The sequence below is a fragment of the Epinephelus moara genome, chromosome 9 (genome assembly GCF_006386435.1).
Source record: "Epinephelus moara isolate mb chromosome 9, YSFRI_EMoa_1.0, whole genome shotgun sequence".
Taxonomy (NCBI): domain Eukaryota; kingdom Metazoa; phylum Chordata; class Actinopteri; order Perciformes; family Serranidae; genus Epinephelus; species Epinephelus moara.
The window spans coordinates 18,441,044-18,458,501 of record NC_065514.1 but is presented as its reverse complement, the minus strand read 5'-3'; the positions used below and the strand labels follow the sequence as shown (position 1 = coordinate 18,458,501).

Below are 17,458 nucleotides of genomic sequence, written 5' to 3'. Positions count from 1 at the left end.
ACAGGATGATATTAGAGAATGCTAAACTCCTGAGCAGTCAGTTTCTGCAACACTGCACACTTTATTAGGGACGCCTCTTTGACAATGCAAACCACTCACTCCAGACAGCGAGTCACATATAAATGAAGCAGTCGAAACATTCAGACAGGACAATTCAATCACTGTTTAACTCACAGTATCCAGATACTTTGTGTAACTCAGCCTGACGTCCTTGCAGTGCAAACACCACTTGTTCCCACAGAGACAGCCTGTTCAAATTGTCAAGCAGCGTTTTCAAGCCAGCAGCTTGATGCATGTACGAATGGCTTCCTAAAACAACCGAAATAGTAAATTACAACATATTTAGCTCTCCAATATGCATCTTAAATAATGTCTTCCCACTCAGCAGGTTAATGAGGAGAAAGTCTGAGTTATCACCACAGTAAACACTGGAGGTAAAGGCTTCATGTCCAGTGAGCCTGTTTAATACTGTTGAGATGCCAGACTAAGTCCATTACAGTGTACAGGATGAAGCTATCCATCTAACAGGATTAACCTCAGTAGGTTACACTCATCAACACAATCCAGTGTTTTATCAAGCAGTACAGTAGAGGCAAGGGCGTAGGTTTTGTTTCAACACATGGGGTTTAGGGGTTGAACACTTAATTTACTGCATTCTGGTGAAATTTTCTGCATCAATTTATGGTGTAAATGTATTTAACACGTCTCAGGAATGTTTTAGGAACATCACATCTCTTAAGTCATTCTCCAAATTAATAAAATCGTGGTTACTGGACAATCAAACCTGGTGTCATGATCTGCTTTGGTTTTATGGTTATGTTACTGTCTTGCTTATGTGCTTTGCTTTGTGCTCTTGTGTGTTTGTTTGTGGCTACGTGCTTTGGTCTATGTTGTCTTTTATGTTGTACTTTTTTTATAGTACATTCTTTTTGGTTATATGGTTAGGTCTTTGTTTTATTAATAGTGCTTATGTCTTATGTGTTTGCATATGTGCCTTGCTATGTGCTTTTGTCTATGGTTATATGCTCGCTCTGTGCTCGTGTGCCCTTCTGTGGACATGCCTATCTGTGCTTATGTGCATTATCTTGATGCCTTTTCTCATATGCACATATACCTAAGTGATGTTCATTAATGTGCACTGTCCTCTGCTGCTTTCATGTTTTTATTGGAGGGGACATATGCATGTGTCCCCCCAGAAATGTACATGAGTACAGTATAGGCTATAAAAAGGCTCTCTCAATTTAAAATAACACGACATTTGAATGTATTCACAGCCTAATAATAATGACAACTGTTATTTAAGTTGATTAAAATTATTTTGTGTGTGTAATTTCAGCCTTTCCAAAGACTTGAAGCTAATTAAACACATGTACGCATGGTTAGATTATAGGAAAGTAAGCATTATAAGTAATAAGGAAGGCAACCTGAGTTCAGGCATGTTATTCTTCCGCTCCTCCACTTCTCTAAGCTCAGAGCTGCAATAAAAACGAGCGGGAACTGCGTGTGTTTGTGTCAACTTCCTCTTGACAGGCGCACTTGTCGAAGCGCATCCTCTGTTCCTTTAAAACCAGACAGCCCACGCCTCGAAAAGCGGCTTGTTCCGGCTTGCCCCTTTACATCTTTTTATCCTTGCCCTCAATATTAAAGTAGTGCCCCACGCTGCCAATCCGACAAACACGCACAAGCATTTTTTGTTAAACCGTCGGAGGGTGAAGGAAACCTGCGTCTCGGGGCAGGAGCATGCATGATGCGCGTATGTGTGCAGCAGCTCTCAGACTGGTGAGTCTGAAGCGCAGTTCAGGCACCATCACCGGCGGAGCGATACCACCATCTCCTCTCAGCCCCGGTTTGTCAAAGCGAGAGTGTGTGGCTCACTGTACCTGAGCGAACGTGTCCATCATGTACTATCGAAAAGGGGGGCAGAGGATCAAAACTGGACCAAGGGACCTGGCTGTAAATCTCTGAAATGCAGAGCCACATCACGCTCCCATCAAGATCTGTCTCCCTGGGCTGGCTGCTGCGGTTGTTTTGCCACTGATGAAGATATTTTTATTATTATTATTATTTTGATGCGCTTCTGTGGATGTCTATGATTATGTTTATTCTGGGGCTCTGGTGTAGTGCGTGAGGTAAGTGACTTATCCAGAGGTGCGCGCTACTTTCTCCTGCGCCTTTGACATTTTGATGTCAGATTTGGACTGTTTTCTTGTATTTGTTTTCCCCAGCAGCTCCAGATTTCACAAATCATATCATTAGACCATTAGAGCTGGAACTATCCGCCCCCCCCCCCCCCCAGCTCACCATCAATCCCTGCAACTGGTGCTGATGGAATATCATAAGAAGGCTGCTTGTGTTGAAATTATGGGGCCATAGCTCAAAGCCAGAATGCAAACCAGGGTTTTCTAGAAAGAGTTGAGGCAGTCATTGCATGCTGTAAAGCAACATGAAATTGTAGTGATGCTGCAATGGAGACTAGTTGATGTTACCCTCCCAGACAAATGTGCCATCTATGGAGGAAAGTCACTTTTGCACTCAGAGTGACTCCTGAGCCAAAGCAGCTGTCTACAACTTCAGGTGTTGCATGCTGTGTGCTGTATAGCCCTCTGACATCTTAAAGTTTAAGTGATGTTGAGGTTACTCTATAACCTGCTGATATGCAACTGGAAGCAACCTGATATCCTCACAATATCACCCAAGGCTGCAAAAAAAGATTGCATAACTCCTGGTTGCTCCTGTTACTGCAGACACATCTCACAAGTGTAATAAAGTAGGCCTATATTATATGCGCTGTGTCATATAGCAGCCTGTGAGCTGTATAGTGTCCCAGCCTACCATCCATACACTACCCCCACACACTGTGATGACAGGCCTTATGAATAGTTAATCACACAGACCCACATACCCCCTCTGTACACTCAAAAACAAGACATAAAACAACTAGTAGTAACCCTGCTATGAATTATGGAGTGAAACATTTCAGATATCACAGGAAATCTAGCTGCTCTGGCACCATCAGCACTGCCATGTAAAATGATGTGTATGATAATGCCACAGTTATGATTTCTGATTTCAGATTGCAAGTGCATTTCATTGCTCATACGTCCCTGAGTGTGCCTGTTGAGTCTTTCAAAAGATTAACAAGCATCATCAGTGTTACAGTTTAACTTTCTCTTCACTGTTTACCTGCCTGCTGTGGTTACAAGTACTGCTTTCACTTCATAGCTTATAGACGCTGCCTGCTGAATCACTGAAATGGAAAGTTTATAGTTCTTGTGCACGTAAACATAATCGGATTTAATTTGTTTCACTTTGTCATCAACAGAAATGTAATTCAGGACAGTTTTATTTTTGTCTGAGCTCCCTTGACTGTACTGATAGTAGAGTTTTTCAGTGTTTTTTTTTATCAGCAGTGTGGTGGGTGTGAGGTTTCACTTGTGTTGTGCTGTTACCCGCTAAGTTTTTCCAAGAAGGCTGAAAGCTCTACGTTTATGCTAAAATTCTGGTTGTAGATCATGTCATAGGGGCGCTCGCAATACATATTTTAGGGGGGTTTCAATTGAAAGGTCATTAGCGCACTTACGAAAGTGAGCAAAAGTGAATCATGAGTAGTATTTAAATGTTTTAAATACCAAAACGGGGTCATTAAAATTGTGTGGGTGAGCACAAGTTGCACATTTTTCTCAAAATGAGTAAATTGCAGCAGTCATTACAGTGGTGCTGTCATGAGTTACAGAGTGAGAGCTTTGGTCTGTGCTGGTTAGTGACGGAAAATCAGTTGTTGAGTTTTTGTGCATTATCTTCATTTCATAAATCTGTGTCTCTGGTGAAAACATGAAAACACCAACCTGGGTTCACTGTTCCCGTGACGTCACACACTCTCACATGCTTGCACACACACACACACACACACACAAACACACACACACACACACACACACACACACACACTAACTGGAATGTTCTAATTTAGGGGTCACGGTGACAGTGAGAAGGAGTTATCATATTACTTAAGATTCCTTTCCTTGGAGTCCAACTCACGCTCCATGGTGGTGTGTGTGTGTGTGTCCATGTGTCCATGCATTTCTGTGTTTTTGGCTGTGTGCGCACAGAAAAGTTTTTGGACGATATCAGCATGACTGTTAGTCTGCCAGATGACGCAGGGTTTGCTCAGCCACCCTAAGACAGCTCATCCCTTATTGCTACTGGTTGGTGTGGATCCAAGAACTGGTCCAATGTCTAACTATTACATTATTATGTTTTCTTGTACTTGTACTTTGTTGTCTTGCCTTTATTTGGTTGTTAGTAGTCGAGATATTTCTTGTACTTATACTTTATTTGGTCATTGATAGTGGAGATTTTTCCTGTACTTGTACTTTATTTTCCGACCTTTATTTGGTGGCTGATAGTCAAGATTTTTCTTGTACTTGTACTTTATTTTCTTGTCTCTACTTGGTTGTAGTTAGGCAAGATTTGTCATGTACTTGTACCTTATATTCTTGCTTTTATTTGGTGGTTGATAGTCGAGATTTGTCTTGTAGTTGTACCTTATTTTCTAGTCTTTATTTGGTCGCTGACAGTCGAGATTTGCAGGAGACAAAGATGGGATGACATGCAACACATATCCTCATGTCAGAATGTGTCTTAGTCCACTTGGGCATGGTGAGGCCCCAGACTTATAGCTGTCAGAGCTAAAACATGATGTCAGTCAAACTCATCATAACACCTCAGCAACTTTTGAGTTTGTACTAAAAAAAAACCTAAATATTTTTTGGCCATAAATTGGCTTTACGTCCAAATGCTTTTCTTTCCACATAACACAGACCCAGCAGTCACCTTAGATACAGATTAATGTGGCACTGCTGTCCCTGATGTCTCTCTCTACAGATACTGGGGTTCAATAGAGGTAACTGTGCCAGCTCACTCCACTGGGCCTACAGAAATACTCCAACTGGAGTTGCAAAGTGACGGTTGAATTTCTTTGGCACAGCACAATCAGAAACTAATGACACACGAATACAGGTTAGGTGAATCAACCCTGTAGCAGCCACATCCAGGCATCACTATTACATGCCAAACCTTATCTCTTACCCCAACCATAACCTGACCCTACATGAGGGCGCTTTGATGAGGCTCCTATCAGCCAACTGCTGTATTCTGCTTTGTTCTGCTTCCTTCTACTCCCTTTCAGCTGCGTTGCTGTTTTCAGAGTCCCTGTTTCTATGGGAAACAGCCATGACATGCTAACAACATGCTAATGAAAACTGTGCCATTGTGCACAATAGCCAATTCCTCCCTGACATGATGTTTTGCAGGCTCTGTAGTGATCTCAGCCCATACCTGATTTATTTCTACCTGACCTTTACCGGCAACGTGAGAACATCAGCCTTTACCCTTGCGTTAACCTAACCATAACCCAGCAGGAATTCTCATCAAGTCCAAATCTAATAAAAGCGAGATGGGCCAAAACATCGCCCTATCCTGAAAATGTTACCTCAGTGTTCTGAAAAACACTCTCTCAAAACAATCTTTCTTCCTCCCTTTATGAGACATGCCAAAGGAAACTCCAGATGCCCTCCCCCACACAGAGGGGGCCAAGTGAGGACTCACTGTCCTGAGCCAGATGATAGCTCGCCAACTGTTGGCTGTAAAGACACAATGTACTTCTCATCCTCCGCTCAGCAGAGTGGGTGGCTCAACAGGCCACTACAGCAAATCACTGCTTGGGTCTACGGAGCCTTCTTCTGACACTTTTAGGGATAATTTGCTCTTGAAAGTGGACATTGAATGTGCTGCGTCTGTCTCGATGCTCGGGTGTGTTTAGACTGGCACATTCTCAAGTTTCCTGCACTGTAGTCGGTGAACTGCAGGTACGAACAAGCCTGATTGAATAAAAGCAAAGCTTAGAGGTTGATTTCCTCATTTTAAAGTAACCAGTGAGGGAGAGAGGCCTGATAAGGAAGTTGAGGTCTCCTGTGACAATACAGCACGCCCACTTCTCCCCTGTCACAAGACTTATTCATGACTGTGGGGCCTTTTGTGTGTGTGTGTGTGTGTGTGTGTGTGTGTGTGTGTGGGTGTGTGTGTGTTCCTGCATACATAGACAGCTAGTGGTCCATTCATCCAAGTAATGGAAGTCTTGTGTGCATCATTATATTTTAGACTCCCCATGTGCTGTGAGGTGCTAAATGCATATTATGAGTGTAATACATGCAGCCATGTGTGCAGGAATAATTTCTGCAGGGCCAGAGCACGAGCTGAGGCCAGACTTCTTGTACTCTGCCAGTGAGGGACTCTGTGTAAAAAACAGGATGTAGCAGTTGTTCAGAGCAGGAACAGGTGGCTGTCAACGTGACGGTGAACAGTTGCCCCCAGAGTTTGCACCACTCCCTAATCTGCGCACACACGGGGAAAGAAATTTATCCAGGATAGACCTCCCCACCTTCCAAACTTCCCCCCTAAACCCGTTTCACCACACTAGCGTTGCCTCACTCTTCCTCCGACGGTGCTTCAGCAGTTTGTGAGCTACAATAGCTGCAATCGGTGTTATATTTGGGCTCCTCGCGGAAGGAAATATGACGCGCGAGGACAGAGCGGAGCTGTCTACGCGGCCAAGGGGGCAAAACCGGCACCGCGCGCTGCTGGTATCTTGGAAGGTGCGTAAAACCGGGATTATAACAGGAATGTCGTTGTATATTATGATAGGAAATACATTCAAATCCATGTTGTGGAGAAGCTCTGGATTTATTTGCTGTGTAATATGGCGTAGGGCGCGTGCGTAATGCGCGCAGTTACTCTTTCTGTTTCCAGTGGAATGCAGCCAGCGTGTTCATATATAAAGAGATTTGATTTATTCGTCATGAAGGGATGTTTTTAAAGCTCAGAGCATTTTTAGAAAACTTGAGGAATCTTTGCTTTAGACAAACAAATACACATTTTCTTTACGCACATTAGGACCATACTTGGCTGCACAAGCTGGTTGCAGCACATTTTCAAAACTGGTAAAGCCACATAACTGACCTGCTTTGTCCTCTGTAATCTCTTTCCTTTCCCTTTCTGTACTTTCTATGTGTGTGTGTGTGTGTGTGTGTGTGTGTGTGTGTGTGTGTGTAAGCCGTTTTACTGTATCTCCTAACCCATTTGGATACATTTCTTTTGTTTGGTTTAATATGGCACCTGTTCTGTGAGGGCACCAGCTGTTGTTTTGGTGAGCAGTTTGAACAGATGCAACAGACTCTAAAAGCAACAGGTGCCGGATGTCTGCACGCTGTGTCCAAAACACTTTGAATAATGGAGTCAGAGAGATGATGGGGTTTTTTATGTTTTGGTGTGTTTTCTGTGAGGTTTTGCTTTTGGTTAATGGGATGATGATGCATCAAAGAGCATACAGGAGGTCGTAGAAAGCTGAACAAAATATGATATTGTGCTGCGGTGTTACGTAAGAAGAGAATCCTTTACAGGTATGAAATGTTTTCAAAAATGTACGTGGAATATTTGGGTTCAGAAAGTTCACAATCAAAGTAAAGCATGAAGCTGATTTAGAGCTGCACATTGGTTCTGTCAGTCACTGGCTCCATCTTTGTCCACCCACCTATAAAATAGTTGAAGGAAACACACACAGTTGAACTATTTTCTTGAATCCTTATCATATCGTGTAGCCTTTGTACATGCTTGTGTTATCGAGAGCTGCTTTCTGGAGGCGCTTGTCAGTCTCTGTCTTTTTCTGAAACATGCACTGTTCATATTGGGTAATGTGATTGTGCTCCAAGTGCTGAAACAGACTGGTGGTGTTACCTTTAGTCACTGAAATGGATTTTCTGCAGTGTTTGCATTTGATTTCTTTCTGTTCGGTGTTGTCTTCAAGAAAGCCAAAATGTGTCCAAACGACGGACATGGCATTTCTCATTGGTACAAGTTGCTCAAGTTGCTCAGTTGGCTCGGTGTTTGAGATCTCCTCCATGTTGCTTCCAGATCGCGGAATGGACGGGCGGAGTCACGTATTAAAAGACTTTTAAAAAAAAAAAATCGAAATTACCAACATGGGCAAGATTACGTCGGTTAGAGGTTCTGAATGTTGGTTTCTATTCATTTTTGATTAATTACCCAGCCCTACCCTTGATCATAAGAAACTTGCTGTTAGTTAACTGTAACTGATTTCTGAGGCTTTATGACATAATATTAAAACATAACAATGCCTACCAAAATGTGCTGCTTATGTGCTGTGTGGTGGAGGTTTTGGTCATCTGAAACATGAACCTCTGCTACCTCTTAATTAAAATGCTGATGTAATTCTTGACTATATTAGCAATTCAACAAGAATCCGAATATTTGGGGGTTAAAACGGCCGAAAAAGTTTTAGTTTTAGGGAAGTGTGTGAAACAGCTTTCAATAAAGCATGTGATTTAAAGTTTTTTCATTGGATATTTAATATACTTCAAATATTACATCCAAAACAACAACAAAAAACAAGTAAGGTACGAAATATAAAATTCACAGTAAGTCATCGTCTTAATAACAACTGCTACGACGGGTCAATACAATGAGTACTTTTCCAGAGTTCAAAATAAATGATCAGAAATGCAACCTCTACAAGTACTGACAGTCTAAAGGAAAGAAAGAGGAAAGAAAATGCACATAATTATATTGCATTCAATACATTTAGACTTCTGTAGCCCTGTAGAAATGTCATTAAACGTCCCCATAGCTCATCAAAAGTAGAACATTTACCCTTAATCATAAAAGTAAGTTTTTCAGTGGCAACAGAGTGTGACAGTCTGATGATCCAGGCTTGTAAACTTGGTCTGATAGTAGATTTCCAGAATCTGTCTGTGGTGTGTTTTGATTGTAATAAGCTAAAATGCAGCATTACTTTTGTCAGAATATAGAAAGCAAAAGTAAATTTACTACCTGCAGAAAACACTGAGAATATTAATTTATTCCCTGCAGTAACAAAAGGTATTGTTTGTTTAGTTACATGGATGCTGACCTTTTGATGCTACTCTTAATAAGCTCTAAATAAGCAGTGCTGTATATCTTTATGTCATCATGCCCAGGTCAGGATAGTCTAACAAACTGTTCTTACCAAAATAAAATAACATGAATGAGCATCAGTTATTAAAGATGTTTGGGAACACTTGACATAAACAAAGCCTTTGACCTACAAAGTTTCCCAGAAACAGGACGCTGTTATGATTCAGCTTTATCCGTCTCAACCTGCGGATCCCATCTGTGTTTATCATGATTCAGTATTATTATGATTCAGCATGAGCTTAGGCTTCATTAGACAAGAGAGGGATTGTCTTAAAGAGAGGCAGGATGTCGAAGCCAAGATGATTCTGTGAGACTGATCTCAGTGCTCAGTCTTGGACATTTATTTTGTCTTCACTGCGTAATGTAATTTTATGGATTTAGTGTTATTAAATAAATGTAGTTTTCCTACTTAGTTTTATTGTTATTGTTATTGTGATCTTTTGTTAGGATGTTTTAAAAAAATCTGTGTGTAATGGGACGATTGAAATATAGACTTGTACTTAATACCGTACAAATTGTGTTCACAGCAAGGCCTTTTAATGCAACGTGTGCTCACACTTGGCAGTTACTTCTTTTAGGAGAGAAGGAGAGAGCGCTTTTATTGCCCACATTAAATTAAATAAATTTATGACTTGTACGGCGTGAGAGGCTGGAGATTGCCTGTGTACTTAGCTAAATGCTTATTGTACGCAGTAGAGCTCAAAGAATAGTGATATTTATGCTGCTCCTTTATTTGCTGGACACCATGTCGTTGTCTGTTGCCTTTTACAACTTCCTGACTGTACATAATTGTGTAAATTAGATATATATTTCTAAAATAGATCACATTTATCTACATGTTAATGCATCATAACAGAGGTACTGATGATTTTTAAAGCCATGGTGGCAGGTGACAAATCATATATGGCAAGCAGCTCTAATAAAACGCCCACAATGTAAGTTGTAATTGGAGGTGTGCATTTTTGTAAATTCCACAGCGTAATGCTTTTATGGTGTCGCTATAGTTGAAGTTATTTGTGATTCCATGCACACTCACTCTGATGACTCTTAATATGTTGAGTCATGCCATGTGGCGGATTATCTAAAGTGCTTAATTTGTGCCGGTTAGCGTTGAAACAATTAGTCGGTTAATGAAGTAGTGAAATATCTGAATATTAATTATCTTTCATAATGGATTTCTTTCATTATCTCTTGTCCGTAGATAAATCAGCACTGTGTAAATGTCTTATCAAAACGACTGCTGCATTACTTTATGTCCTCTCCCTCGCAGTCATCGTCAGCACCGGCGAGCAGGAGCTGTTGTCAGGACTCGTTGACATGCATTCCCCCTGAGCCCGGCGGCGCCTCCCTCGGTGTTGTGGCGGCAGGATGCCGGTGCAGGCAGCCCAGTGGACAGAGTTCCTGTCCTGTCCCATCTGCTACAATGAGTTCGACAGCAGCGGCCACCAGCCCATCAGCCTGGGCTGCTCCCACACGGTGTGTAAGACCTGCCTGCACAAACTGCACCGCAAGGCCTGCCCCTTCGATCAGACGCCAATCAGCACCGATATCGACCTGCTGCCGGTCAACTGCGCCCTGCTGCAGCTGGTCGGAGCTCAGGTGAGTCAGAGAGAGAGACGGCATGTTTGCTTCAAAACTCTGTGTGTGTGTGCTCATGCTGTGTGTCTCTTAGGTCCCTGATGTGCAGCCGGTGAGCCTCAACAGTGCAGCAGAAGTCGAGAACTATGAGGTGTGCAGGGTGTGCGTGGAAGAGCTGGCTCTCTACCTAAAACCAATCAGCGGAGCAAAAGGTTTGTGCAGTTATGTGCGTCTGTTTTTGTGTTTTGATTATAAGTTTTAGAGTTTCAGATCTTTGGACATCTGTGAAAGAGAATGAAGCTCTTCGTACTAAACGTGCGTGGGCAGCAGTTGAGCTGCCTGTGCAGCTTGGCATTCATGCTTTTCACACTTCTCATGACGCCTGAAAGCTGCTCTACTTTAATGATACTGATGGAAAAATCAGCTCTGTGCGTAACCAGACAAGAGAGATTAACCCAACTGAAATTGACCAGAAGCTTCCGGTTGTTTGTTCCGCCAGGTCTGGGTGACGGTGGTAGGATTCGTCATTATTTGAAAAGTAGGTCATTTGGACAAATCACAGTTTGTCATGTCTGATTCCCCAAGAAGGAGATAAACCTTCTAGGCTCATCGCCTCCATGAAGATATGTTTAAACTCACAAACATAGGTGGTTGTAACAGAGTTGAATTGAGACAAAATCAATTATTAAAAAATGTCTGATAACCAAAGTTCCACACTGTTGTGACCTTTTGCAGGCGTGGCGACACTGAGTCCGAGTGTCCTCAGTCGGCCAATGCAGAGGAAGCTGGTGACCTTGGTGAACTGCCAGCTGGTGGAGGAGGAGGGCCGTGTCCGGGCGGTGCGGGCAGGCCGCTCGCTGGGGGAACGAACCGTAACCGAGCTCATTCTGCAGCACCAGAACCCCCAGCAGCTCTCTGCCAACCTTTGGGCAGCGGTGAGGGCGCGGGGATGCCAGTTCCTGGGACCTGGTGGGTGTAAATGATATACAGCGCACATACATCAGCAATAAGATCATCACACTCCAAGACACAAACACATTGCAACATGGCAACATGTGATTTGTAAGAGATTTGAATGTATTTTAGATAGGTGGTTCCCAACTGGACCATCCCTGGAGTCCAGATTTCTCCTTAGTCATTAGTTTAAGGTCCACAGAGTTTAATTTATTCAGTGTCATACTTGAATTTGGCCATGTTATCAAGCTAGTTTGCTGTCTCTGTCAAGTAGCTGTCCATTAGTCACTCACTCTACAGCAGGAAGCTCCTCAAAATAAAAGCTCTGTGCCGAAATTGAAATGAAATGAATGAAATTCACTTCACTTAAAAGATAAAGTGTGTTTTTTACATCCTTGACACATTTGTGAGTCACTTGCGGTCCATTCAGAATGGACCTGCAACTCACTTTTGGACTGCGACCCACCAGTTGGGAACCACTGTATTGGACAAATTTCACAGGTGTCTAGACATTTAAAACAAGCATTCAAGTTTTAAAGGCAAGGCATGCTATTGTGAACTTTTTGAGGCATTATAATTCAAAAGGGGTCACTTCATGCTAAATCTTTTGACCTGTAAAATATACGAGTATGAGCCATGTGACCCACCCAATCGCCAGAATAAATGTTGGCATTGTACGTTTCTGCAAAACACAAATACGTAATATGTGTTACTATGTAGGGAATATATATTGAAACTTGAGGGTGTTATTATGTTTTAACAACAGTTAATGTCTAGTTATGTTAAGACACAAAACCACTTGGTTATGATTATGAAAACGTCATGTATTGGCTTAAAGAATCTGTCTGCGGTGACACAATTGCTGCTGGAAATGCAGCCTATGTGTAGCTCAATCACACCCCCTTTTGGTAGCACAATCACAGCTAGAAATGCCACCAATGTCTCGCTAAAGGGGCGTCTGTGGAAGTATCGCTGGGCAAGATATGGAACCCCAAATTGCTCCCAGTGGCTGCTCCAGCAGTGTGTGAGTGTGTGTGAATGGTTACTGAGTAGCAGGTGGCAACATGTTCGGTAGCCTCGGCCACCAGTGTGTGATTGTGTGTATGAATGGGTGAACATGACGTAGTGCAAAAGCGCTTTGAGTGGTCGGAAGACTGGAAAAGTGCTTTACAAGTGCAGTTCATTTACCATTTAAAGAGCTACCGCTTTTGGCAGCACAGTCACAGCTAGAAATGCTATGTCTCGCTAAAGTATGCCCACATTTGCTGGCACAATCATGGCTGGAAATGCTCCAGTGTCTCGCCAAAGCATACCTGCGTTTGGTAGCACGATCACAGCTACAAATGCCACAGATGTCTCACTAAAAACACCCGCTTCTGATGGCACAATCATGGCTGGAAATGCTGCCAGTGTCTCCCCACTGAAAATGCCACAGATGTCCTGCTAAAAAAACAACCAGTTTTTTGTCTTCAACTTGGCAGCCATCCACCATCACCTCCACCTCCCGATGACCAAGTCAGCTCATGTAACATATACAATCACAGCTACATCACTGTAGAAACCTTGTTATGATTTGTATGATATGTGCAAATGTAACATATCGGTGGATTCCAGAAACCTACAGTGCCAACATTTTGTTCTGGCGTCTGGGCTGGTGTGACACAAGTTTGAGAACAATGAAGTGTCATCTTGCTTTTATTGCTGCTACTGCTTGTGGGCCTTTTGGATTCGTGAAATTTACTGCAATGACTGTCCATCTGTTTTAGCAGGTTGGCGTGTGAAATCAAAGGAATTGTTAGCCTTTCAGTTGACTGGACTCATTGTGTCCACAAGTTGCCTTTTGGATTGCCTGTGTAGTCTGCCTCATCAAACTGACTACAGCTGCTGCCGGTACTGGGTGTCCTGTGATGATTACTCATAGGGCAGATTCTGACTGGGAAATTATTTCTCATCATGATAACAGAATGAGTTCATTAAAGTCTGAGGACACCTGGTTCTATGTGTTAGAAATAGATTTGTTTGTTTGATTTGTTGATGAAAATATATTCTCTTCCTTCCTCCCACGGTCCCCTCCTGTATTCCTACACCCCGCTCTATCTCTTCCTCATCAGCTATGCAAGAAGATGCACTGAAGCTAGTCTTACTGGCTCTGGAGGATGGCTCAGCTTTGTCCAGGAAGGTGTTGGTTTTGTTTGTAGTCCAGAAGCTCGAGGCCCGCTTCCCCCAGGCCTCCAAAACCAGCATAGGCCACGTGGTGCAGCTGCTCTACAGGGCCTCCTGCTTCAAGGTACGACATGAATGATTTTACACGCTATTTTACATACTCATCAAACACACAAAGATGTGCTCATGCGAGGACATGTGAGCACTATTAATACCTAATTTAAAAAAGAGAAGCTATCCACAGCTCTGTAGATGTAATCTACGTCAAACAGAGGAACCTCAGTTTGCTGCTGTTCCAAGAACCCAAGCCGTAAAAAACGACCTCATTAAAAGAAGGGTTTTTAAATAGATCCTCATTTACTACCACATATTCCTTTACCACAGAGATAGTGCTTCACATGAGTAACTATTAATGTCAGCTGGAGCTTTTATAGAGGTGTTTTCCAAATTGGTAATTTTTTTTTATAGTTAAATATTTGCCACTAAATTTACTCGGACAAAATGTGTGTTTTTGATTTTGGGGTGAACTGTCCCTTTAAGGTATTAGCACCCTCTAAACGTGTTGCTCATACTACTAATATCTTATGTTGCACTAAAGTCATATCTGTAATAAGGATACGGCGTCTGTGGCTACATTTTCTGTGCGTGAGTGTATTTCTGTGTCCCACCAGCAGTGTCCGTCATATCTGATGACAGACATTGCTGGTAGGGCAGAAATGCCAGCTATGTGCTCCTGATGTAACAGCCGGCTAAATTTGCCCTTGTTGCCCCGCCGTGCAGGACAGAGACAGACAGCACAGAGATGCAGAGACAGACAGATGGATTAAAAGTGCAGGAACACAGGAAAAAGACACAAAGGTTGGACAGCAGCAGCAACAGAGCAAATTACGATACGATAAATTTGACCTCTGACCTAAACAGATAAGTGATAGAGTAGCTGGCTGTGTGTGTTGGTGTCTTATGATGATTACTCATAGGGCAGATTCTGAGAGGGGGAGAATCCCTTTGTCTGATCTGAATTTGAGTTTACTAGTCTGAGGACACCACATGCAAACAAACTGACTGGTCGGTGATTTCGGTTAATTTAATTGCAAAATTACAAATGTCACTCTCAATACCAAGATACTATTTTAACCTAAAGGAATAAGTCAACCCAAAATGAGTATTTCAATATTACATCAGCTACTCCTGATTCACTAGAAACTTTGTACAGCATACAAGGTCCCTCCGTCTTTGGACCCTTATGTCAGATAAGGAAAAACTCCCAAAAAAAATCCCCTTTAATGGGGAAAACATTTTTTTAATAAAGTACATCATAACTAGATACTCATAATGCTCAGATTTTATTTAGTTATTTAGTTTTAGTTTGGTTATTATTGTCATTATTATTTATTTATTGTTATATTATAATATAATATTATTATTATGTAATTTTTATTTATAATATTTTATTATATTATATTTATAATATATTGTATTATTTATTTATTGTTTTAATGTTTTTTGAGTGTTTTTTTAAATTTATATATTTTTATTTTATTTTAGTTTTCAGTGTTCAGTTAGGTTTTTTTTTGTTAAGTCTAGTTTTGAATTTTATTTCAGTCAATAAAATGTTTTTCACCACACCTAGTTTTTGTTTTTAGTCAAGTTTTAGTTAACCTTGTCGATGTTTAATTTTGGAGGGCTGTGAAAGATGATTATTTTTTCATTGTTCCGTATCAAGGACGAAAGTCTTACCAAAGATAATCCATCCATACCCTCGCTCTCTTCCTGGTCTTTCTTCTTCTCAATCCCTCCTCTTTCTCTTTCTCTCTCCCTCCATCGTCTCTCAGGTGACTAAGCGTGATGAAGACTCGTCACTGATGCAGCTAAAAGAAGAGTTTCGGACATACGAAGCTCTCCGGAGAGAACATGATGCTCAGATTGTCCACATCGCCATGGAGGCGGGCCTACGAATTTCACCTGAGCAGTGGTCTTCCCTGCTGTATGGAGACCTGGTCCACAAGTCACATATGCAGTCCATTATTGACAAGGTACCAGTATAGTTACTATGCCCCGCTTGCCACATAAGTTTCGGCTTTTATTATTGCTAAACTCACTTTGGAAATTTCTCATGATGGGTTTAACAAGCCGGTAGAGAACAAAAGAACAGGACAAATACATTCATCTATTCTTTATTTTATTTAAAGCCTCTCCTCTTGTATCCTCTGCTCCAGCTGCAGTCTCCAGAGTCATTTGCAAAGAGCGTTCAGGAGCTGACCATTGTTCTGCAGAGGACCGGAGACCCTGCCAACCTCACAAGCCTTAGACCACACCTAGAGCTACTCGCCAACATAGACCACAACCCAGGTTTGCTTAACAGCTTTCATCTAAATGAATCCTAATGAGTCAGAATGATTCACTCTTCTCAGAATAAAAGGCACGTCCTGATCCACCAAGATTAATGAGATGGAAAAAGAAGAAAATTGGCATGCTGTGGCACTCACATACCGAAATGCAATTAACGAGCACAAAAGACAAGATTAAAACTATTGATTATTATCTCAGTTTTGTCTCATACATGCTGAATTCTGTCCAGCTTTGCCGCTTGTACAGTGATAAGTATCTTTTTTTAAACAGACTGAGTTGTTGATCTGTGTGCAGATGCCCCGGCGCCATCATGGGAGGAGCTGGAGAGTGTGATGCTGGCTGTGAAGTTGGTGGTTCATGGACTAGTGGAGTTCATACAGAACTTCAGCAAGAAGAGCCACGACGCTCCGCAGGTACAGTTATATTATTTAACATGATATGAAGGAGGTGTGAGAGATCATACACATAATGTTGGTGCTGTAGAAAAGTGGCATTCAACAGGGAAGATAAGACGTTCAGGGTCCAGCAGCATACTCTGTTCCTCCTGGCTGTGGCTTCTAAGATTTAACTGAACGGACAAAACATCGTCTCTTGTCTCTGGATACCACAGCATTAAATGACTGTTAACAATAATCAGATGATCCAGCTGTAACGACCCAAACTGGTCTCTAACAGTGCATACAGGCTGACACTCTCCTGTGTGTCAGTATCTAAATTTTAAATACTAAGATCCAGACACTGACCATTGCATGCTTAATCAAAATGCTTAAATACATGAGTACATTTGCAGATGTGTTGTAGTAAAGCTGCTGGATTTTGGACACAATCGTCCCCCCTTCCTCCAGCACCCAAACTGGTCTGCAGTCCATTGCAATCCATTTTGTAAGGGAGTTAGTGATTGGGTCACAGGTAGACTTACTCAGTTTGCGTCTGAACACCTGGTCGTGTGCAGCTTGACGAGGCTGGCTGCTAGTGCAAGCATCAGAGGCTGTGCTAGCTCCGACCTTCGGGTTCGCTGCTAAATGCTTTGCATTGAGGTGATATTTTAGGCTTAGTACTGAAAGCAGTAGTCCGATGGTATGAAAATTCCTCACTGCAGAATAGGGCTGCAACGATTAGCCGACTAATCAACTATTTAAATAATCTGTGACTATTTCAGTAGTCGACTAATCAGTTTGAGTCATTTTTCATAGAAAAGTACTATAAAAGTACCAAAATACTCTTATTGCAGCTTCTTACGTTCAAATATTGGCAGCTTTACACACTCTCCCATGATGGTGAACTAAAACCCTTTGGCGTGAGTACGAAACAAGACATTAGATGACATAATTCTGGGGTTTGGGAGAGACAGACCGACATTTTTCAACATTTTAACACATTTTTCGAT

At 42.0% G+C, this 17,458-nt stretch overlaps 1 protein-coding gene across 4 annotated transcripts in view; it reads left to right on the top strand.

Annotated features, from left to right (window-relative positions):
* The first annotated feature begins 1,701 nt into the window (after positions 1 to 1,701).
* rc3h2 (ring finger and CCCH-type domains 2) overlaps positions 1,702 to 17,458 on the top strand; it is a 33,773-nt gene continuing 18,016 nt past the window's right edge. Inside the window, exons 1-8 of one of the 4 annotated variants that reach the window (XM_050053550.1) lie at positions 1,702 to 2,129; positions 10,298 to 10,626; positions 10,700 to 10,817; positions 11,341 to 11,574; positions 13,671 to 13,846; positions 15,555 to 15,755; positions 15,939 to 16,071; positions 16,366 to 16,484. In XM_050053550.1, the coding sequence (XP_049909507.1) occupies positions 10,396 to 10,626; positions 10,700 to 10,817; positions 11,341 to 11,574; positions 13,671 to 13,846; positions 15,555 to 15,755; positions 15,939 to 16,071; positions 16,366 to 16,484 (1,212 nt within the window). In that variant the 5' untranslated portion in view covers positions 1,702 to 2,129; positions 10,298 to 10,395. Of the gene's footprint in view, positions 2,130 to 6,320; positions 6,654 to 10,297; positions 10,627 to 10,699; positions 10,818 to 11,340; positions 11,575 to 13,670; positions 13,847 to 15,554; positions 15,756 to 15,938; positions 16,072 to 16,365; positions 16,485 to 17,458 lie in introns of those variants that run through there. The other 3 variants (XM_050053552.1, XM_050053549.1, XM_050053553.1) reach the window with 3 other exon arrangements.